Source organism: Carassius carassius, chromosome 1 (genome assembly GCF_963082965.1).
Source record: "Carassius carassius chromosome 1, fCarCar2.1, whole genome shotgun sequence".
Taxonomy (NCBI): domain Eukaryota; kingdom Metazoa; phylum Chordata; class Actinopteri; order Cypriniformes; family Cyprinidae; genus Carassius; species Carassius carassius.
Window position 1 is genome coordinate 6,803,341 of NC_081755.1, and position 25,437 is coordinate 6,828,777.

At 38.6% G+C, this 25,437-nt stretch overlaps 1 protein-coding gene and 1 long non-coding RNA gene across 2 annotated transcripts; one reads left to right on the forward strand and one right to left on the reverse strand.

Annotated features, from left to right (window-relative positions):
• The first annotated feature begins 2,626 nt into the window (after positions 1–2,626).
• LOC132104730 (uncharacterized) lies at positions 2,627–3,280 on the forward strand. The gene is made up of 2 exons (XR_009423595.1): positions 2,627–2,711; positions 3,217–3,280. It is a non-coding gene; the product is annotated as an uncharacterized LOC132104730 (long non-coding RNA).
• A 5,032-nt stretch (positions 3,281–8,312) lies between these two features.
• LOC132140090 (uncharacterized) lies at positions 8,313–14,378 on the reverse strand. The gene is made up of 5 exons (XM_059548907.1): positions 11,460–14,378; positions 10,969–11,062; positions 10,329–10,875; positions 9,889–10,047; positions 8,313–8,654 (listed from the first exon to the last, which is right to left on the reverse strand). Exon 1 carries the CDS (start codon positions 12,816–12,818, stop codon positions 11,772–11,774), a length of 1,047 nt encoding a protein of 348 aa, XP_059404890.1. The 5' UTR covers positions 12,819–14,378; the 3' UTR covers positions 8,313–8,654; positions 9,889–10,047; positions 10,329–10,875; positions 10,969–11,062; positions 11,460–11,771.
• Positions 14,379–25,437: the final 11,059 nt, after the last annotated feature.

The following is a 25,437-nucleotide window of genomic DNA, read 5'->3' on the forward strand; positions in this document are numbered from 1 at the left end:
TGCATGTGTTGTCATAAATTGCAGGGCCCCCATACCTAGTATTTCGTTGGCTCTTACAGACATCATTACGAAACATACCGGTACAAAATCAATCAGGAATGTTATTGCTGACTTCACACTGCAGCGACTTCCGGGCATTGGTGGCAGAAGATGTGTCAGAAGAACCAGCATAGTGTAGCACTTTTCATCTGAAAATTAAATGAAAACAGATTAAAGCTACAACAAATATTTCCAAGTAGGATTAGATCATGTATTTTTAAACTGGGGTTCAAAAACTGAGTTAAACCGGGTTGAACTGGGGCTGTCTGAGGTAGCCTAGCCACACCCACCTAGATCTCCTTTCAGGGAGAAACTATTCTGGAACACCATCATTCACTAAGTTCCCATTAGACCCCAGACAGGCTCTGGTAGTACAGTTGTAGCAATGCATCAGAAATTGCAGTCGGAAGAATGTGTACATTTATGTACAGCAAAGGTAGGTCTACATACTGACCGTTGATGCTGTTTATTGTCAAGTTTGTAAAATGTATGTAAAGTAGGAAGTAATGTTCGGAATCCCTGATCAATGTGATTGGTTAGGCTGAACCAATAATTTCAAAGTTAACCTAAAGTATACCCCCATCATGATGTTACCGTTGGAAATGTTTCCCCAATCATGAGTCCCCAGACTATATTTACAAAGTAAATGAGTCTGGTTTTAACCAGGCTATGTATGAGGTGCTTATCCATAATCAGCGTATTACCAACATGGATTACACTGATAAAGGACTAATTAATATTATTGGTAAGTAGGAAATAAAGCAAGGGTTCCTACATCAGGGTATATGCAGGAATCTTGAAGTTAATTTTAATACCTTTTCAAGACTTTTTCAAGACCTTCTCAATATTTTTTAATACCTTTGAGACATTGCATGCCATATCATTACACACATACACACACACACCACCACATACACACATACCATCTGTCTGGTCATCCATCCCCTCCGTAAGTGAAGCAACACCACCTTTTTCCAAGGCAGCCACTGCTCTCAGCTTTGGAATGATGGTTGCTTCCCATTTTCTGATGAACTGGTCTGTCTTTCCATCTGTTATTTTGCCAAACTCGATATCGATCTTAAAAAAAGAGAAAAAAAGAGACTTCTTCAGAATATATTCTAAGTCAACAGTGTTACTAAGAGTATCAGATCTTTTACAATGAGAAACCTACCAAACTTGGCATATCCAAGAAGCGTGGGTATTCGTTGAAGATTTCAGTCAATGTAGGAGTTGCCTTTGATATCCATGATCTGCGCCTGGTGTATGTATTCTCCATTGCGGATTTGATTGAAGGAATGTTCTCTGCAGAGGGCCTGAGTCGTTTCATCAGGGTGATCCACCCACTGCTCTCCCCCTGGTCCTGCTCCGATCTTGCTGCTGTGTCTAGGGCTGCAACAATTAATCAATTGTTGTTGACCTTAACAGTAAATTAATTGCCAGCTTTGTTGATAATCGATTAATTGGTTTGTGTATTTTTTTTTAGTAAAATACATAAAACTTCTTATTGTAGCTTCTAAACTCGAATATTTTCAGATTTACTCCTCTATGACAATGAGCTAAATATTTGGTGTGTGGACAAAACAAGGCATTTGAGGACAAAATCTTGGGCATTGGCAAACAATGATATACATTTTTTCACCATTTTATTGATCAAACTAGTTAATTAATCGAGAAAATAATGGGGAGATTAATCGACTATGAAAATAATCGTTTAGTTGCATCCCTACCTGTGGTACACCCTTTGTTGCGTTTTGTGTAACGCCGCTGACCTGCTTCAAGCTTTCGCCGAATGTTACGCAGCCTCATCTCCAAGAAGCCAGAATGAGACGATGGATCATAAAAATGCTCCTGAAGACATGAGAACAAAATTGAGCACCTACATAAACAGTCCAATGACATAACTGTAAATGTAACAAAGACAAAGTACATTTTTTTATCAAGACACATTATATGCTACTTGACAACTGTCAAGGGATAACAAAAGACACCTGCAAAACATTTACTTCCAGAGTTTTAAACACAAATTTGGCTGTTGTTTTGGCTTTTTACTTTTACTTACAAATCCATCTCCATTGCTGTCAATATGAACCCTCAAGGATGGGAAAGTTGTGATTATACCCTTTGCAAGGGCGAGCTTTTCAGCACTTGGTGGGTAACTGTAGGGGGACAGAGAAGAGAAAAATCCACAGATACTTAATTCCAATCAGGCCAGAAATGTTGCCATTCTAGCCTCAGTGTCGAGTTTATATAGGCTAGTTTACACAGTGCTGAGTTGATATACTTACAATCCATGCTTCTCCACCAACTAATGCATACTTTGACAAGATGTCTCCTGGACTCAATTGTAAGTGTTCCTGTTCTTTTGTGTTCCTCAAGTATCTCTGGTTTTTTGCTCTGAAGTAAAGACTGCAGGCCTCCAGGTTCATCTGGCACTGGAACATGCTACATTTATGAAAGCAGAGGGAAATGGAGGTGACTTTTACCATAAAAATACTTGTCTGAAAGCCTATTTGTTCAGCGCTAAAGTTTTCTAAGCGCGTGAACGCTCCATCACGTGAACTGCGCCTGAAAAGAAAACTGTAGCGCGCTGCTCAGTTGTTCACGCTCAGGAAGGATGAGAGAAGACTCTGAGACCCTTTTCTTTACTTTTGTGTGCGTTTTATGAAAAGCAAGTAAGTTTTTACTACTGTTGCATGTTTGTACTGCATTGTGATGAATGTTTTGAAATTCATGTATGTTCATGCGAACTAGTTTTATTTGTTGAACTGCGTGACTAATTAGTGTAGTCATGATGCCAGAGCGTGATATAATATGCGACATGTTTCCTGTGTGCAATAATTAACCCTCTATATGTCGATTTAGACTTTATTTGTGTTAGTTATTTAGAGATATGCTTCTGTGTTTGAGTGCAGTGCATTTACTGTTTATTTGGTGCTACCTGCATCAAGTGTTCTAGTGATACAGTGTCAGGCTGCATAGCCAATTAAAGGTGCAGCGGTATAGATATTAAAGGGCATAATAGTGACATATTTTGTTGCACTGTATTAACGTAAATTATTATTTATGTACTGTACTGTTGTGAATGATGACAATGAGCATAGTATAGTATTCCTTTATTTGTTTATTAATCAGTTATTCTTACCATTGCATTATTTCTTTTTCTTTCTCTCTGTTTAGACCACATACACACTTATACGCACTTGTATATTGGCATCCTGATCTTGAAAATAAAGCTGATAAAGGATTCTCTGGCCGGAATCTTTCTGTAGTGCTCCCATCCTAAAACGAACCACTAGTCCATACTTTACATTGGTCCTTTGAGCCGGATATAGGGTTCCACCGACACTATGGAGTCGGCAACTGATGGTCAGAAACAGGAGTCATCGGACCGACCCAAGAGAGACCCTCGTCCACCTGCACATTTGGCCCAGTACGAAGTCAATTTTCTGCCCTATCAACAGCCTGTGGTCCAAGCCTCTTCTACCCCTGTAGGACAACCAGACCAGGCTCAGTCAACCAGAGCTAGGAGTTTGACAAGTTACCGGTCAGCTGCATATTCACGACGGTCCTCTCAGTTATCTTACGGACTCCATCTGTTTCCAAGTACGTCTGATATACAAGAAGCTGCTTTAGAGGAGGAGATCAAAGGATGCACAAGCCAGAGAAGGACAGCGGCTGCAAGAGGAAGCACATCTGGCTAAAGAGAGAATAGCTAGAGAGATGGGAAGACGCAGGCGCTTAAAGAAACTCGAGAAGGAGGTACACATTGCCAGTCTTGTAAAGACCTACCTGACAGGGACGAACGATGATTCCTTGTCTACGTCGTCAGCTCCTGCTACATTCTCCAAGCTACCTCTGCCATCACAATTGGTTCAACAGCCACCTCGGGTGCAATTAATCCCCAAGCAGCATCCACCTGTGCAACAGCCAAATCCAGAGCCAGTTCAGATAACACCTCTCTCCACTGTTCTTACTCCGATATTAGCACCACCTGCTAATCCCGTCACGAGTGCCCAGATCAGTTTTCCTGTCAGCGCAGCACCGATTGCAGTACCGGTCTCTGGACTTCCATCTGTACCTGTCTCATTCGTTCCCATCCAGTCCACGGTACAGGCAAGTGGAGCGTCACCGATGGCAAGGTCTTCTGTCACAACTAGTCTACCGTCTCAGTACCTAGGGGCTCCAGCTACCAGTACAAGCTTCACAATGCCACCACGAGCAGTTCCAGTGGCACCGCCACCTCCTGCAGTGCAGTATACTCACCGCAGTAGACCAACTACAACACCAGTTCAGACGGCATCACCCTTGACCTACCCGGGTATGGAAACCCTGATTGCTACATCTTACGGCATTCCCAAACCAACACTTCCCTCCTTCGAGAGCGGCAAAGAAAGTGATTTCGCACTTTTGAAGATGGCGCTCGACAACTTGATGAATAGTTACCCTCATCTCAGTGAGCACTATAAATATCAAGTTCTCCTGAGTCAGCTCAAGCTTCAGAGTGCTCTGCAGTTGGCTAAATCATACATGTATGACCCCGCACCGTATACAGCTGCAATGGGAGCTCTGCAAGACAAATAAGGCCAGCCAAGACAACTGGTTCAAAGTGAACTAGCGGCAATACTCAACTCCCCAGCCATTAAGTCAGGAGACGCAGAGGCATTCGACTCCTTCGCTCTCTCAGTCCAGTCGCTGGTCGGTATGCTGCGCACTTTAGAGGGACCAGTTGGATACGAGCTCAGGTGTGGTTCCCATGTTGACCGTCTCTTAAGCAAAATGTCTCCTTCCCACAGAGATGGATTTGTGGAATATTGTCTCATTCACGGCATCCTGCAGCCAGGTTCAGAGCTCACCTACTCCCTGCCCGACCTCGCTGCGTGGCTGCAGATGAAGGCTCAAGCCAAGCGTCTTGCCAGTCGAGCTACTCTTCTCTACAATTCTACAGGGCCTACCCTTCCAAAGAGAGATCAACGTAGTTCAAAGCCCAAAGATTAAATAGCGTCAGTCTTCCTCTGCTCTGGTGAGACAGCCAGCAAGGAGACCTTTCATGCGTCCCAAGCTTTCAAACTCAGTCCTTATTGTCCGTTCTGCAACAATAAGGAGCACTACCTTAACGCATGCCCCGACTTTAAGAAAATGTCTACTGCTGAGATTAAGAAGTGGATCCAGGAAGGTGACAGATGTTGGAAATGCGGCCGCGGCCACAAAGCTACAGCCTGCACGCTTAAACGCCCCTGTAAGATTTGCAAAGAGAAACACCTTACAGTCCTCCATGACACCATTCAAGAGTCATCCCAGAAAGTGCTGATGGTCAGGAATCCGAAGCCCATTGTCTACTTTGAGCAGCCCAGAAGCTCTCAGAGAGTGTTGCTGAAGGTTGTCAAAGTGCTCCTTCATCAAGCTGAAAAGCTTTCCAAATAACCACAGAGGGAATGGATAGCTAAATTGTCAGCAGTCAAAACACAGATTGTTCCATAAAGTTGATGTCTTTGTCCTTGCATGTCTACTGCAACACCTGACCTTTCAAGTAGTCTAACTTCCTCTAGCAGTGGTTCCAAAATTTTAAAAATCCCGAACCACCCCTTTAATATTTTCTAGGCTATATTGCTACATTCACTATAAATTTTCATAGTTGATTGCTAAACTATTGATGTCTCATTACATCTGACAGTGTCATGTCATCATCTTTATGGATACAGAGTAGGCTACGCTACTCTCTCTCTCTCTCTCTGTCTCTCTCTCTCTCTGTGTCTCTCTCTCTTTCTCTCTCTCTGTGTGCTCATGCAGCTCGTGTGTGAGACGCGCAACTCTTCCTAAATATATTTATAATCTATTATTTTTAAATAACATTAACATGACAGAAAAATGACTGTATCTTTGTATTAATATTTAAGCGCATGTATATTGTATGCGAAGCGGTCGTAACGTAACGTTACCTGACAGCGTGGAGTTTACCGAGATCTATCAGTTATGAACAGCCACCCAGCAAACATGCCTGGCGGGCCCACTGCGGGATTTCTGTGGGACAGTGTGGGCAGAGCAAACCCACACTAAACCCGCTTGGGGCCCCTTGTGGGTTAGCCCATGCGGGCCCACAGCGGGTTTGCCCTTTTGGGCCCCCATCATGGTTTTCTGTGGGCAAGCCCACAGTGGGTTTGCCCACACGAAACCCACTTGGGGCCCCCTGTGGGTTAGCCCATGCGGGGCCCATGGCAGTTTGGTCATTTGGGGCCCTTTGGGGATTTTCTGTGGGCACCCTGGGTTTTTTATTTTTTTTATATATATGTGTGTGTTAAGTGTATATTTATTATGTATATATAAATATACACACATGCATGTATTTAAGAAAAAATTTACTGTTTTTATATTAAATATATTTATATATATAAATAAATGTTTGTATTTATATACATAATAAATTTAAAAATATTATGTAAACAAAAACATTTAGTTTGGATGCGATTAATAGCGATTAATTGTTTGACAGCACTAATAGCCATTAATTGTATTTTTTTAAATTTATTATATAAATTTTTGTATGTGTAGTGTGTATTTTAAATATGTATATATAAATGCACACACATACAATATATATTTATATATTTTTTACTGTAGGCCTATATATTTACATGTGTATATACGTTTTTATATTTACATTCTTATATTTTATATATAAATATTTAATATATAAACATAACAAAGCGACGTACATATGAGGACAATGGAAGCAATCAAATCTAACAAAACGGCAATGATATATAAGTGCTATAACAAGTCTCCGTTAGCTTAAAAGCAGTACTTTTTAGCAGTTTTTAAAAAAAAAATTTATATAATAAAAAGAAAACCGGTAGAATAGAGCAATTGAAATGGGGAGGTCATTCAACCAGGAGGGAACATTTAATTTAAAAGGCTGTAAAAGTGACATTGGTATGAACAATCAAGCAACTTTCACGCAAGCTTCTATAGGCACATAAGTCTGAAGTAATGAATTTAGGTAAAGGGGTGCAGAGCCAGTGTTGGATTTGTATGCAAACATCAATGCCTTGAATTTTATGTGAGCAGCAATTTGTAGCCAGTGCAAATTGATAAACATGTATACTAAATAAATATACACAGTACACACATATTATGTAAAAAAAAAAAAGATATATTTATTTATTTATTTTGGATACGATTCATGATCGATCGTTTAATTATTAAATATTTCTGAAAGGAAAAAAGGGAAAAGTAATATTTAATAATATAATACATTAAATTTGCGTTAGCTTTTCAGCAGGTGATCAATTCTAGCCAATGAGAGCAGGAACTGCCGGAACTCTGCATAGTTAATGAGCTGTCATTCCGACTTCAACTGATACCGCCCAGCTCCGCTCAACCAGGTAAGTTTTTTTAAATTTCTCAGGTAATTTCTTAATTTTTCATTACAATTTGTAAAATTCATCAAAATAGTTGTGAATTAATTATTTAATAGGAATGAAATTACAAATTTTGATTAACAATGTTGCTAGTGGCGTTTTTAAATGACCAACGGTTTTAACAGCAGACTTCCGATCGTTTTCATAATATATCCTTTCAAATTGCACATGAATTCATTAAATTAACATTTTTACGTCCATTGCGGTGTTAATTAGGTTTAATTTCCTTTTCTGTCTTGTTGTTTTACAGCGAGCAGTAACGTTAGGCCTAACGTACATAACGTAGTCTAATGGAGTTACGTTAAGTCCGTATAATGTATCTTATAAAGTCCTAAATAGCAACATAAACGAAGATTAATAATACAATACCTCAGCTACACACGCTTATCCAATCTCGTTATCATTAATGTATGCCCAGCCAACATTTGTATGTGGGGCCAATATGGTTGTGAAATGGGCTGAAAAATGGACCCCATGTAGGATTGTCCGTGGGTTACATAATGGCCCCATGTTAATTGCCCAGATGAATTTCATGTAGGATTGTACTTGGTACTAGGTGGGACCCAAGTGGGCAACATGCACAAGACCCATATTGGTCCCAGCTTTATCCCAGTCAACATTTGTATGTGGGGCCCATGTGGTTTTGAAATGGGCTGAAAAATGGGCTCTGTGTGGGATTGTCCGCGGGTTACATAATGGCCCCATGTTAATTGCCCAGATGGATTTCATGTAGGATTGCACTTGGTACTAGGTGGTACCCAAGTGGGCAACATGCACAAGACCCATCTCGGTCCCAGCTTGAGAAGCAACACCACACAAACAAGTTTTAAAGCAGTAGAGAACACAGTGAGACTGAAATATGTTCAAAATCCAGCTTTATTTAACTAACCATCATGTCATGTTTATGTCACAATGGCACAAAACTATTTTAGAACCAGCCATGAGTGTTTGGGAAAGCTGCCAACCCACCAAATTTGAGAACACGATCGTCAGAAAAAAATACAAGAACTACAACAGCTAGATGCAGCAACTTATAACCTTATAACCTTTTTAGTCAAATTTAAACTGCAGCCATCTTTTGGTGCATTCTTGATGCCCTTTGTGCTCCTCTGTCTCTTGCTCCAGTAAACCATTTTGATAGTGCCCTCTCAGCTTCTTGCTGGTTGACCTTTGATGTCAGGGGGTTGTTCTTAAGAGCCTCTGCAAAAACAAATGAATTTTTAATACAAACTAATTAATATTACAAATACACGACTCAAAATTTTATGACAATGAAATTTAGAACTGCAGTCATGTCACCCAAAGTGTAGAATTATTACGAGGTCGCAAGAAATATATACACATTTGGTGTGTATTGTCGTGGAAATTCTAATTCAATAATAATTTGTAGAGACTGAGAATGAAACACCAAACAGAGTTTTGTCTTTGTATTGCTTTAATTCTCTGCAGAGAATGATCTGGTTTACACACAGCTTGAGTCTGTGTGCAAAGAGATAACACACAGACTCACAGCACACTTTTTATAGTATAAAAGATTCATTGAAGGACACATTAGGACCTTTGAGCCAATCATGTTGCTCAGTGCACATCACCCCATAACACATGCACATCTCATGCACATTACATGGTAGATGTCTGGTTACTCTCAAAACTGCCAGTCCCTGGTAAACAGTTTCCCCTTAAATGCTGTTTTTCAACCTAAAGCAGTCATGTGCACAAGTTACATAAAATAACTCAATGTCCCTATGGACTATATATACTACCTTATTCATTGTATGTTAAAAATATACTTAAATGAGATCAATGCAATCAAATAACAAAATAAAAAATTTCCATAACCATATGTTCTAAAGAAATGCTATATGGAGGAACATTAGCTTGTGTGATTACCTGCGCCTCTCTTTCTATTTAAATAAAATAAATAAAACTGTCTAAAAGTTTAATGTACTGCACTATTTAAATAAAATAGATTTTCGGACTATTATTTTCATATAGCGGGCTTTACAGGATTAAGTAGGCATGTGGGGAGGAAACTGGAAGGAATGGAATTCAGTACGTAATTATACTGTAACAGCAGACATTCTGTCTGCAGATTTTAAAATGAAATTAGTAACACTTTACAATAACGTTCTATTTTTTGTTAGTTAATTACCTTTGTAACAATGACAAATAATTCAAAGGCATTTATTACTCTTAGTTCATGTTAATTTCAACATTTACTAATACATAACCAAGATCAAACATTTATGAATTAACAATGGTTAGTTGTGTTTTCATTAAATAATGAACAATACTGTAACAAAAGCATTGCTCACTGTTAGCTGATGGTAGTTAATGCATTAACCAATGTAAACTTATTGTAAAGTGTCACCATCAAATTTAAGATCATTATTAACAACTGTTAATACAGTTTTTACTTAGTTAATTTACTTACCATACACAACGTTGAAAATACGCAAATCTTTAAACTTTTTTTCCCATGACGGCCAAACAAATTGTACTCCAATGCTAGCTCATTTGAAAAGACGTATTTCATCATTCTTCTCGTTGCGTCATCTATACTTGCACCGCCCACATCTGCCACCTTGGCAACCTAAGGATGAGAGCCAAAGATAGAAAACAAAGGTTTACATAAACTGCAAAAACAATAAGCTAAGATTAATAAATTAAATTCCTGAAAACTATACAGAAAATTAGTTGCAATAGATATTTTTATATCAAATGGTACTTTGCAATCTATGTACAAAAACTTACTGATATTTAAACTTTATTTTAGACTTAAAAAGGTATAGCAATAAAAAAAGAAAAAGAAACCACAACAATTTATCAATTAAAATAAAATTGTAGGCCTTATAACATGTAATGTAAACTTACAACAGCAGACATGACACTACGATCCCCCAGCTTCTGATCAAGAGCCTCAAGGTCAGCCTGGGTTTTCAGAGGTAAGACCACTCCTTCAGGAACCTCTACCAGTCTTGCTTTTTCAGCAGTGCATTCAACATCTTTCCATGAACACGTTGTGTCTCCTTCACTTCTTCTAAAACTGTTAGAATTTTAGTGAACATGGCTTCACAAGTTGGGCTGGCAACTCCTCGTGCTGTGGGGCTGGACACTCCTCGGGTCGTCGGGCTGGTAACTGTAGCTGGGGAGCTGGCAACTCCTCGGGCTGTGGGCCTGGACACTCCTCGGGCCGTCGGGCTGGTAATTGTAGCTGGGGAGCTGGCAACTCCTCGGGCTGGTAATTGTAGCTGTGGGGCTGGTGCCTTGTTAGGCAGTGGGGTTTTGGAAGTAATTGCTCACTTCTCTCACTGCTGGCCAAAGGAGTTGGTTTGGTGGAGTGGGTGGAAGCTCCTCTGAAGAATCTGAATTCTCACTTGATTGCAGTTGGGTGCTCAGTTGACTCTGGAGGATTTTTGGCCTAGAGAAGTAAACACAAACATATAAGACACACTTCACCTACTACCTTCATATTATTTCTGCATGGAATTTGACCTGCATTGCTCCAAATAACACCTACTTTTTTTTTCTTGAGATATTTTCTGTGTCTGTCAAGTCTGATGAATACTCAGCTTGGTGGAGTTTAACCCTAGCTTCGGCATAAGATGCTATAAAACACAATGATACACAAAAGGAGTGAGGCAGATTTTGAAATTCACATTAGCGTTTAGTACCACGAATGCAACATTTGTTCCAGAATATGTGCAAATAACTGTAAATACGATTTCACATCGTATTTGCAAAGTGCTATTGTGGTTGCAGGTTTTCTTTCCTATCTATCAAGAGCGCATCTGATTTAATTAATAAACTGTGTCAAGCCTGGTGTGATCCTGTATGGGTGAAAACCTATAGTTATATCAGCCCTTTATGTATTAACTTGGAAAACAAAGATGTAAAGAAATGAACACAAACATAAAGAGTTCAAGGGTCAAATAACTAATTAACAGAAGCAAAGTATAACCATATTTATTCTACTATATTTAATAAAGGAGGAAAATCAGTTACCTGCATTTCCCATTACACGCACGTTACACGCTATCCAGTTGCTGGCTGGTGGTGTGTGCTTTTTTACAGCCTTCGTTACATTGGATAGTGAGACTGGTGGCCACCAGCATACTTTTCTCTCTGTGCCCTTGAACCACTCGAATGGAATTATGTCAATTTTCTTGCAGCCATCGGAGTCAACTTCATCCACAAACTCCACAACACTGAACGAGGACACCCTGCAGAGTTCAATATATCATGTACTGTGTAGCTGAGGCAAAGCCACAAACATATGATTAAGAGGCAATAAAAGCAGCGGTTTAGTGAAGTCTGTCACTGGAGCACTGGAGCACTGGAAAGCTGACCAGACAGTTTTGATAGCAGACAGACTCCAAGTGATGTAGAATCAAAGGGGTAGTTGAAAAAACATGTCCCTGTCTGAAAAAGTTCATACACCACATGTGTTCCTCCAGTCACAGTGGAATGCACAATGTTCCGCACAATTCCAACTCTTCCCTCAAGTTCAAAACAATTGGTACCAATGGAGCTTGAGATCATTGTGTTTTTGTGTTTAAACATTTTGTATTGAACATACTGATGCAGCGGAAATTCTGTCAGCATTGGTCCAAATTCATGAGGCAGTGTCAGTTTAACATTTTCAGGCATTTCTTCGGACATGTGAGCAAATAATTGCCTTTCATAAACACGCCTGACAATTTGTTGCACAGGATTCTGTGGTCTTCTCACCATTTTTTTCAACTGTCCCAAATAATTCTCAAATGGAAAACATGAAACTGAATCCAGAGGGCCATACTTTTTAGCATCATCTGCTAAATGTAAAAGACTGTGTGTATTGTTAACCAGATATTTTGTCCCATATATCTTCTCAAAGTTGGTAACAAAACATCTTAATAATTTTTGGGCATACCCATAGAATTCTCTACACATAGGAGACAAAAGTATTCTCATAGCAGATGACAATACAAGAAAGTTTTTGTACTGTTGACGTGGTAATCTTTGAAAAAGCACAACAGGTCCTGTATATAATAAAAACTGCCTGAATTCTGTAGCCTTCCATTGGCTGTACTCAGTGAAAGAACGTGGCTTTCTGGAGAAGCTTCGAGGTAAGCTTGGTCTACACAGTTTCAAGTGATCAGAGATAGCAGATAGAGTAGAAGACGGAACCCGACACGGCAATGGTCCCTTGAACCACAGAGCAATTAATTTACGGACAATGCCCAAGCAAACTAAATGCATATAGTCCAAAGGAAAACTGGAAACCATGCCAATGCCTAGGCCCTGGAGAGGTGATTTAGAGTGGTCGTGCTCTTCATCAAACATTTGATCAAACTGACTGTCTGTTCTTAGGCTTGAATCCATGTCAGGAAACACAACTTTACCATCAAGATAAATGCCATACTGCGTGCAACGCTCACAAGAACTGTAGCCACCATGACCTTTGACATTTTAAAAAGGCTCTTGCTGGAGTGTCACAGATAAACGCATCTGGCAGTGGTACATTGTAGTGTTTACCATTAAAAGTTACACCAACTCTTGTGACAACTTTTAAATCTTCTATAAAATCATGCATGTTGTCGTTTACTGATTCAGGTTTACAGGGACCTGCATATACACCAATTATAAACACATTTGCTTTTGGTAATTCAACTATTTGACCTAATATAGGCCACAACTGCATATTAGAGCTCCTAGAAAGAGGTAATCCATCAACATTCACATGAACAGTCAATGTATCTGTTGTCAGTTCACTCTCGCTTGTAATTTTAAATTCTAAAATTATTGCACTTGTAAGGCCAAAATGATAGTAGCTACCCTGACCCATCTCTTTAACATCACATTCTTTCACTGTACTGATGAGAGTTCTGGGATCCTTTGGTAAATCTAAACCTAGCTCCAAAAGTATACCTAATAGTTCTGAAAGTGCAAAATGAGATACATTTCGGTTAGCTGCCCATTCAGCCAGTTTCCTTTTTGCATCACTATGGGGTTCCTCTTCAGGATTATCAGCGCAAGAATCTTCATCAGGATCACTTGCCATGTACAAGTCATAAACTTCAGTATCAACATCAAAATCCAGATTTACAGTTTCATCAGCATTGTCCTCAATATTTTGCACTGCCTGGTCCACAGCCTGATCTGCCTGCTCCATAACCTCCATTGCAATAATCATTAAATGCTGCTGCACTCTGACTTTGATTCTTCTCCTCCTCGTCCATGAATTGCCATTAAGGTAATCCATTTCACCACAACACACAGAGACCAGGGGCAGAAAGCGATATGTACTGTATGCTGCGTCTTCCAGAGGTCGCATTTGAAGGCTGATTATGTCATCAAGATGTCTTATTTAAGAAAAGAAAACTTAATAAAAATGTATTGTTATTTTTAGTGAGGTGTCAAATATTGTAACTTCTTAATTTGCAATCTAAGGGTTACTTTTCTTAAATGAGATCATCTCAATGATGTATGCAGCCTTAAAATAAGACCCCCGAGGATGCAACTATTGGAACAGTTAAGTCGAGTCATCATATAGCTATTATATTTAGTTTTGAGATCAAAAATATGCATAATGGAAGAGAGTTTAGAATTTCAGCATTTAATTCTTGATATTTATATGCGTAGGAGTTAGGGCTGTGTGATTAATCGGAATTGATTTCCAATTTTCCAACGATTATGAAAACAAGATAATCGATGCAAACCTATTATTGTGCCGCTGCTGCATTCTGTCCCATGCACCTTCCCTTCATTCACAGCGGTGCACTTTCATTCCTCCCTAAAAGCCCAAACCAAATCAGCCAAATAAGTGAGTGTTGTTGTCACAATCCCTGTACTGTCTTGTGTTTGGTAGGACTTTTATGTTGAAATAAATTCTTAGTTCCCCATTGTTTCTGTGTTCACTCCCTGTGTTTGGTTCCGGTTTCTCCTTATACCTTTTTTGTCACCATAGTTACCCTTATTAGTTCCCATGACATCAATCACCAACACCTGTCCCTCGTCAGCCCCTTGTCAACCAGTCTATTTAAACCTCTGAGCTTCAGTTGTTATTCTTCGGTCGTTGTTGCTGTTTGTGTATTAACGTTGTTCCCCTGCCTCTGCATTGTACCTGTTTCCCGTTTTTGGATTATCTTGCATTTATGTTTGTCTATTAAACTTGTGTTGCTTATGGATTCTCTCCCTCTGCTTCATCCTTGCCTATACGTTACAGAGCAACCGACCATAAAAAATAATCCATAAGCAACACAAGTTTACAGTTTTTCTCGATTGTTAAGACACATTTCTTGAAAGCTGCTCTTCTTTTCTCTAAACTGTGAACACAAAACCCAATTTTCAAGCTACATTCACAAAACCTCAGACTCTTCTTGTAAACCCAAACTTTCACCTCAAAACAGTACAATCTGTGCTCAAAACTGAACTATGTTGTCAAATCGTGCCCCGAGTCAATCAAAATGAAAGACACTACTGAACAGTCACTAAACACTACGTAGAAAAATAGAAAACACAATGCTCAGGACATGAAGCTGGAGAAATGAATGTTTACTGTTCACTGTAGGCTAAACGCATGTTGCAAAACAAAAAAAAACTGTGCATTTAGCACTTGTACAAAAAGACAAAACAGAAATCTTATGCGTTCGCCACTTGTGTACAGTAACCCCATGTAAAAAAGTACAAAAATATACAAACAAGTGCATTACTCAGCCACAGCATCATGTTTCCTTACTGGGTCAGGCCACAGCACTTCATCCACATCACAGGCCACATTTTGTCTGGCCAGGCAACGGGGGAAAAAAACCCTGGCAAAGGGTACTCTGTATAGCTGTTTCATGCGCAGTCTGCTGCGATTGAGGACACGATCAACAGCAGAGAGACTGACACTGTTGATACCCTCAAAATTTACATGGTGCTCAATTATCTTCTGCTGAATTTCACTCAGTTTAATGGCATTGTTCTCACGGACCATATCAACAATTAGGGTCTCTTGGTGTGGGGAGAACACACCTGTCCCCCCACCCCCATGTGACAGTCTTTCAATTCTACAAAAAGAGAACATGGAGTTACAAAAAATGTACATGGAATACTAGGCATACAAACAGTTAGACCAACCCTCCATTACAATATTACAGTATATTGGTACAGTGATGTAATGAAACATATTTACTTACAGTATACTGTGGTACAATATATAGTATGTCATACAGTAATTGCTGTCAACATTTACATACTGTTCTATAATGTCAAAAAAAGGTAATTACCTGTTCTCTAAATCTTTGGATTATGGTGAACACCGTGAATCTACTGATGTTTGGTTGTGCCCTTTGTCCAGCCTCCCATATGCTCATACCATGGACAAGAACATGGTCAATCACAGTAGCTCTGAATTCATCAGATATTACTGTTCTTTGTCTTCGCTGACCACCTCGACCACCTCGACCTCCTCTCACACGAACTCTTCCTCTCAGATTTCTATCCATTGTAGGGCCTCACAAACCAATGCTCTCTGAACTGGTTCACTGTATATGTTCCCTCACATCATTAGCCACAAGTGTGATCAATTTTGAGTTGTTGTGTTCAAATGGTGACATCTGTGCTTTATTTGTGTTTGACTTTTGTCACCTGTGCTCACCATTATACAGCACGGGTGCATCACAATGAAAATGTGTTGGCAAGTTGTGTCTAAACAGGTGAAAAGTGCTTATGGTTTTGCCAAAAGAGTGATTGATTCAATCAGTGGGTTCAGGCAACTGAGCATTTGGTTCAGACAATAGGGTTTAGTGTTTTAGCAATTGGGAAAAACTGTAATAGACAAACATAAATGCAAGATAATACAAAAACAGGGGTAACCGCTACAAAGCAGAGGCGGGGAACAATGAAAGGAGTACACAAACAGCAACAACAACTGAAGCCCAGAGGTTTAAATAGGCTGGTTAACAAGGGGCTGACGAGGGACAGGTGTTGGTGATTGATGTCATGGGAACTAATAAGGGTAACTATGGTGACAAACAAGGAATAAGACAAAACAGGAAGTAAACACAGAAACAATGGGGAAATAAGAATATACTTAAACATAAAAGTCCTACCAAACACAAGACAGTACAGGGAGTGTGAAAGTTGTAGAATGCAGTCTGTTGTTGCTAAACTGCGGGACGTGCTTGATACTAAACAGTGTTAATAAAAGCGTATTAAGCCAAGAAAGAGAGTCTCTAGGTAGCCTCCTGTGCGTGTGTTCCGTATACAGCAGTATACAGCAGAGTTATTTTACATTTGATTACTTTATAAATTTTCTGTTGTAGGCTATTGTATGTAGGCAACACCACTGTTGGTACATCTTCCTGAAAAACCTAAAACACTATTTATTTAGGACGTTCACACTTGGGGTCTTTTTTGACAAGTAAAAGTTGACGGGTGCTTTTTTAGTAAAAAAAGAGAAAAAAAGCTGGCAGCAATTGATTACAAATAGCAGCCAAGGGTGTCTTTTGAGTGAGTGAGTGACGTGACATACAGCCAAGTATGGTGACCCATACTCGGAATTCGGAATACTTTTGTCGCTATAACAACAGCTGCTACAGTAGCCTATGCCTGCCAAGTTCCGGTAAAAGGGAGGTAACATTTTGTTATCAGCTGGTTATGGTATTGATAACTTTTGCTGAGCGAACGTTAATGTTAGCTAACGTTAGCAGATAGTTTTGTTAACGACCAGTAGTAAATGATACACTTATCTTTACATTAAGGATCCGTCCAATCTGTGCCCACACAGCGTCTTTATGGTGTATATTATCGTCGAGTTTTGTGCTTATGTAATATAACTCCTTGTGCTATGACACTAGTACAATAAGTCCATCTACCAGCACCTTCACCATTTTTTTTGTTGTTGTTATGGCAACGACAGGTCTCGCTAAGATGCTCTGAACTGCAGAAAAAGACGTTGGAGGTGGCGTTTGAAAACAAGATTTGCTTAATAGAATATTATAATATAAAATAATTTTTGTTTTGTTGTATTTTTGTTGGTTTTGTTTCTTTGTTCTTATTGTATTGGTGACTGTTTACTTTTTTTTTTTTTTTGTAATTGTGAAATTTCACTGACATTTAAAATTTCTCATATCATGAAATAAGACTATAATCACCCACCTATAATCGTTCTAAATAACCATGATTTCAATATTGACCAAAATAATTGTGATTATGATTTTTGCCATAATCAAGAATCTTAATCAAGCCCTAGTAGGAGTTAAACTACATTAAAACACAGCACTTTTTGTATTATAGTATGTTGTATAAAGTCAATTTAGCTAAACTATTAGGACATCTGTCTACAATGTTTTTGATAGCTAGGTGAGTTTTTGATAGCTATGTGAGTACTGTTACATGTATTGCTTAATAAATGCCTCTGGATGGTATTAGCCCTATGTTGCAGTTGTGAAGAATTTACTGTTAAAAAGCATAATCTAACATCAAATAGTGGGGGGAAAATTGAGCAATTCTAAAGTTGAGAGAAGATGAAAGATCAATGAGGCACTGTAAAAACATTGGCCATAACCGATATAACAAATTTCTAATAAATACAAAGTATATCCTTAGTGAAACTATATTTGAATATAGAAAAATAATAAATTCAAATTACTTAAATGGTATATAGAAGAACACCTGCCAGCTATTCAGTATCTGAAAAAAATTTAAATAAATCAAAAGTATGATGATGCTCCTAGTAGAAAAGGCTATTATTCTAATGTTTCATTAGAGGTTATGGTTGCCACCTTCAGTGTAGCAAAATAAGGGTCACCCATTCATGCCAGTCAAAAAGAAAAAAGAATAATAAACAGAATAAGAAGCCAACTGATTATTGCAACACATGACAACTTGACAGCTCAACAATAAAACATGAGAACAATGTGAACAATGTGAAGTGTACTTGATATTATCATTTGATTTCTATATAACTCTATCAGGATATATCTGTAACAGTCATTCTATTTGGAACTTTTTATCACTTTTTAAACAATTCTGGATGGGGTGAATTTTGAATCTTTAATTATTTTAATTAAATCAGGACTAAATATAATTAAGTGTAACACTTTTAACTATAAATTAACTCTTTTTAAAAACTTTTTAATGCAATATATTGTATATGACAGGATTAGCTTAGGATCATAAATTATTAAAAATTATTTATAATATTAATAACATTCTAATAATAAAACATTTAAAATCGTTAAACCAACCGATATAAAGATATATTTATAATATCAATTACCGATAATAATCTGTATAATAATGTCTAAAAATAACAGGTTAGGGCTCTGCTAACGTATGAAATATTATATTAATACGTAATAATATTTATCCACCGTGACAGGGATTTTTGACAAACTGTGGAGTTCGGCTTACAGACGCACTGATAACTTTATATTTGGATTGCTTCCTCTTCTGTTTAACGAGCGGACATGAGCTCAAAGTGTTTAAAAAATGCGCAGGTTTACGGCGCACCGAGCACATGAACTGTGTAAATGGGCTTCTCTAATACTTATTCTTAGTTTCTTTATTTTTATTTGATATTCTCCACACAGTTAAATTAAAGATGCATGGAATTTAATCTCAAAAAGTTTAGAAGAATGTCACAAAATATATATAATACATTCTGCTGATAAACAAACGTTTGTGTGTTTAAACTTCGAACTATTTGACCTTACTGGTTCTATGCCCCATTAGATGACTTTATTGTATTTTTATTTTTATTTTACATTTCATTAATTCCAATCTCGAATTGTTAAATTAATTATATCAAATTGACCACTTCCCCCTCTTACAGCTAAATGAACTTCTCTATGAAATGTGTTATATTCTATGGAATTATACAGTTTATTTAAACACATTTACAACATCATCATATAATCAAAGATGTACTCACCGCAGTAACCGGCAGCTCAATCCTAGACCGCCAACAGATTGCAAAATGGCGCAATTGGCTAGTGATGGGTCGACCATGAACGATTCGTTATGACACGTGACAAAAGAAAGACTCGGATGTCAAAGTAATCATTTATGTTTCTCATAAATTATCTTTGGCTGCATTGTATGATTTCCTAATTTAGAATGTGATTAAGATTGCACAGGTGGGTGTGTTTGGGGAATATGGGTGTTAAAAAATATAACATTTAACGTGACTCAAATGAACGAAATGACTTGACTAAAGTTTGATGAACGAGATCGAACAAGAGAGTCAGTAAAATGATCCGGAATCCTGCAGTTTATATATATATATATATATATATATATATATATTATTTTTTTTTTGAATAGCTACATACATTTATAACACTTTTTATTATATAACTTTGGCATTAAATTGCAAAAAACATATTTAATGGTGCAGTGAGGGTTTGTAATAAAATCACACAAAACAAAAAAGTTTTGGCTGCTCTTATCCGTACTACAGAGATTGAAATTATATCCATTATTATTATTATTGTTAATAATATGATTATATTTTAACATAAATTTAGATTTTTGAAGTGGTGTTTTAATCAAAATATCATACAATGCTAAAATAATAACAAAATAATCACTAGAAATAATAATGATTCAAAGGTAATGTATTTCTTGAATTGATTCAACATACAATAAATAAATAAATAATAATAATAAAAAAAAACTGTTTGTTATAGGCCTATTAAACATTACATTGTGTCAACGTTAAAACAACAACTGACATTATTTCAACCATATTTCAACTTCGCGGGTCAGTTATGTGCCAACTACGACTGTAAAGGAAAGTCTGTACTGTTGGCCTCAAAAGAAAACTCAACACAAAACACAATATGCTAAATGCTAAATGAATGACACTGCACTTTTTTCTGTACTCCTAATGCTGCAAATATGATTTCTGAGTTTACAATGGATTTTCCCTTCAAACCATGAATTTCCATTCTATCTTTCTTTACATGGGCTATTTCATCATCTTAACTGATGTGCCCCTTTCAATAATCAAAACCCTAACCCCAAATTCAAAATCTCTAGAATTACATTGTCACTCACTGACTGACCAGTAAACTCTGGAGTATCTCCATTGAATATAAGGGCATATGGCTGTTGTTAGGGGTTTAACTTCTACCCATCTCTAAGCCATTATAATTCCATTATTTTGATAGATAATTACCCATTCTTCATATTGTACAGTGACCATTTTCTGGATATTTTGAACCATTTGTATAGATTTTAAATTATCTATATGGAGATAAGCATTTTGCAGTTACTCACAAACTCAGACAGCTAAAAGCTGACACTTTGAATATGTAATGTCAATGATTAGGGTTGGAACTAATGTCTGCTGAACACCTACACTCCAGGACTGGATTTGAAGAACCATGGCCTGTACCCACATACACTATATTGCCAAAAGTATTAGGACAAATCATTGAATTTTCAATCACTTCCATGGCCACAGTTGTATAAAATCAAGCACCTAGGCATGAAGACTGCTTCTACAAACATTTGTGAAAGAATAGGTTGCTCTCAGGAGCTCAGTGAATTCAAGCATGGTACCAGATTTCCACCTGTGTAATAAGTCAATTTGTGAAATTTCCTCACTACTTAATATTCCACTGTCAACTGTTAGTAGTATTATAGTCAATTCAAGTCGAGTCACCTATATTTATATAGCGCTTTAAACAAAATACATTGCGTCAAAGCAACTATACAACATTCATTAGGAAAACAGTGTGTCAATAATGCAAAATGACAGTTGAAGGCAGTTCATCATTGAATTCAGTGATGTCATCTCTGTTCAGTTAAATAGTGTCTGTGCATTTATTTGCAATCAAGTCAATGATATCGCTGTAGATGAAGTGTCCCCAATAAGCAAGCCAGAGGCGACAGCAGCAAGGAACTGAAACTCCATCGGTGACAGAATGGAGAAAAAAAACCTTGGGAGAAACCAGGCTCAGTTGGGGGGCCAGTTGTCCTCTGACCAGACAAAACCAGTAGTTCAATTCCAGGCTGCAGCAAAGTCAGATTGTGCAGAAGAATCATCTGTTTCCTGTGGTCTTGTCCTGGTGGTCATCTGATACAAGGTCTTTACAGGGGATCTGTATCTGGGGCTCTAGTTATCCTGGTCTCCGCTGTCTTTCAGGGATGTAGAGGTCCTTTCTAGGTGCCGATCCACCATCTGGTCTGGATACGTAATGGATCCGGGTGACAGCAGTGACCATCTGAACTGGATACAGACTGGATCTGGTGGCTACGGTGACCTTGGAATAAGAGAGAAGCAGAATAATATTAGCATAGATGCCATTCTTCTAATGATGTAGCAAGTACATCGGGTGTTACGGGAAGTGTTCCCGGTTCCGGTGTACCTAATTAATGCAGCCTAAAAATCCTTTAACGGATTTGGATATTAAAAGCATATTAGTATGTTATGTGTAAGTCAGGTCTTTAATCTAGATTTAAACTGCAAGAGTGTGTCTGCCTCCCGAACAATGTTAGGTAGGTTATTCTAGTTGATTTTGATATTCTAGGTATTATCAAATTGCCTGAGTTTTGAGAACGTAGCGGACGTAGAGGATTATAATCTAAAAGGAGCTCATTCAAATACTGAGGTGCTAAACCATTCAGGGCTTTATATAAGTAATAAGCAATATTTTAAAATCTATATGATGTTTGATAGGGAGCTAGTGCAGTGTTGACAGGAAGGGGCTAATATGGTCATACTAGTAAGAACTCTTGCTGCTGCATTTTGGACTAGCTGTAATTTGTTTACTAAGCGTGCAGAACAACCACCCAATAAAGCATTACAATAATCTAACCTTGAGGTCATAAATGCATGGATTAACATTTCTGCATTTGACATTGAGAGCATAGGCCATAGTTTAAATATATTTTTGAGGTGGAAAAATGCAGTTTTAATAAAGATTATAAATGTACTGTATATAATTGTTTTAATGATTGTACAGATATATTTACAAGTGTATAGTTTATGATGTAATTTACAGATGCACAATTTATATTTATTACATAATTCATTATATTCACAATAATACTTGTATGTTTTCCAAGTTCATAACCCATATAGAGATTACCTATGTGGGTACCACCTTGGGTTCATGTAGGAAACCTATATGGGACTGATTGTGTTTGCCCATGTTTGACTCATATGGTTTGGTTAAGCGGTCCCCAAATGTATTTACCCATTCATAGCCCATATAGAGATTACCTATGTGGGTACTACCTTGGGCTCATGTAGGAAACCTATATGGAAACCTATATGGGACTGATTGTGTTTGCCCATGTCTGACCCATATGGCTTATCAAAGTGGGACCCCATATTTATTTCCCCATTCATAGTCCATATAGAGATTACCTATGTGGGTACTACCTTGGGCCCATTTATGCCACCTACATGGTAATGATTGTGTTTGCCCATGCTGACCCATATGGGTTATCAAAGTAGGCCCCAGTATTTATTTCCCCATTCATAGTCCATCTAGAGATTACCTATGTTGGTACTACCTTGGGCCCATGTAGGCAGCCATATGGGACTGATTGTGTTTGCCAGTGTCTGACCCATATGGTTTATCAAATTGGGCCCTATATGTTTTCCCCATTCATAACCCACATAGACATTACATATGTAGATACTACCTTGGGCCCATGTAGGCAGCCTATATGGGACAGTCCCCCATATGGGACTGATTGTGTTTGCCAGTGTCTGACCCATATGGTTTATCAAATTGGGCCCTATATGTTTTCCCCATTCATAACCCACATAGACATTACATATGTAGGTACTACCTTGGGCCCATGTAGGCAGCCTATATGGGACAGTTTTTGTTTCCCCATGTCTGACCCATATGGTTTGGCCAAGAGGGCCCCATATGTATTTACCCATTCAGAACCCATCTAGAGATAACCTATGTGGGTACTATCTTGGGCTCATGTAGGAAGCCTATATGGGACTAATTGTGTTGGCCCATGTCTGACCCATAAGGTTTATCAAAGTGGGCCCCGTATGTTTTCCCATTCGTAACCCATATAGAGATTACCTTTGCGTGTACTACCTTGGGCCCATGTAGGCAGCCTATATGGGACTGATTGTGTTTGCCCATGTCTGACCCATATGGTTTTGTCAAGTGGGCCCCATGTGTTTTTCCCATTCATTACTCATTTAGAGATTACCTATGTGGGAACTACCTTGGGCTCATGTAGGCAGCCTATATGGGACCAGTTGTATTTGCCCATGTCTGACCCATATGATTTATCAAAGTGTGCCCCATATGTTTTTCCCATTCACAACCCATGTAGAGATTACCTATGTGGGTTCTACCTTGTGCCCATGTAGGCAGCCTATATGGGACTGATTGTGTTTGCCCATGTATGACCCATATGGTTTGGCCAAGCGGGCCCCATATGTATTTACCTATTCAGATCCTATCTAGAGATTACCCATGTGGGTACCACCTTGGGCCCATGTAGGCAGCTTACATGGGACTGATTGTGTTTGCCAATGTCTAACCGATTTGATAAACCCAAATGGGCCCCATTTGTGTTGCCCATTCTGGGCCCATGCACTCATTTCCCATTAGTGACCCAAATAGGACCCACATAGGGAGCCCACCTGTTTTTGCCCATGTGGGACCTACTTAGCTGACCCAAGTGGGCCCCAGATAAGATGCCCATTTTGGGACCATGCCCACTTGGTACCCGTGTAGCCCAGGCATAAACCATGTGGGGCCCACAAATACATGTTGGCTGGATATAGGACTGTTGTTTTGGATATAAAAAATGGTGTCTCCACGTAAGATTTTTCTAGTTCTAGTCGTTCATTTGTTATATTCAACTAATCAGAGGTTTATATTAAATTTACATAATCAAATCTTAATATATTCCGCGCTCAAGCACATGCATTAAGTTTGCAACAAAGTACATGCAGAAGTAGCCTAATAATTGTGAAAAATGAGACATTTTAATTATTTATTAATAAACAAATGTTTTCTTGTCTGCTGCAAGATGAAATTCTTGAACATATATTACACACCAGCATTTAAATGCAGCTGCATTTTTTTTTTCATTAAATAATATGAAAGCAAGTAGGGCTGGGTAATAAATTGAGTTTATCAATTAACTCGAATTTGTAATTTACATCGTTTGTTTTTAATGAAAATCGGTTTTCTTTTTAACATCCACCGACACACCACTTAGTTCTCCCGCAGTTCAGAGTGGCTCAACCCTCCACCACGAGTCTGACAGAGACACGCCGCCGAGCAAAGGATGAGCGGAGCGGTGTGATTCTGACTGGAGACTCCATCACGAGTACAATTCATGCCAACAGCCCGTAATATAACTGCATATTCAGCAAGAATTCATGTTAAACATATTTGAGATGTGAGATGGCGCCGATCTATGGCGACGCGGTGTGGCTCTGTGTTTATGTTTGTCTTGTTTTGCTTTGTTTTGTTGACAATTCTGTCAGTCTGATTAGATATGACAGGCATGAACTATTATGTATTCGGGACACTTTGCAAAACTTCCCGGCCTCCGATTACTGGAGGAATGTTGCCGGAAATATTGGCAGTCAAGATAATGCTTACAGACACAAGCGACCTCCAAGGAAGAGAGGCAAACGAGCGGGCGTTTTGGTTCGACTAAGACAGAGGGTTCACCGCTCTCCGCTTCCCAGCATGATCCTGTCGAATGTCCGCTCCCTGACTAACAAACAGGACGAGCTGACTATCCTGATTCGATCTAAGTGGGACGCTGCTGACTGTTCTGTCATATGTCTGACCGAGACGTGGCTGGATGGCAGCACGCCGGATGAGGGTCTTTTCCTGCCGAGTTTCACTCTACTACGAGCTGATCGATCGCAGCAGGATTCACAGAAGAAGTCAGGTGGGGATGTCTGTTTTTACATAAACCAAAGCTGGTCTACCAACTCTGTCGTCCTTTCGCGACATTGTTCACCGGAGCTGGAATGCTTAATTGTTAAATGCAGACCCTT

Excerpts from the sequence above, each read along its gene's own strand:
- LOC132140090 (XM_059548907.1), bottom strand. The coding sequence starts at position 12,818 with ATGGATTCAAGCCTAAGAACAGACAGTCAGTTTGATCAAATGTTTGAT.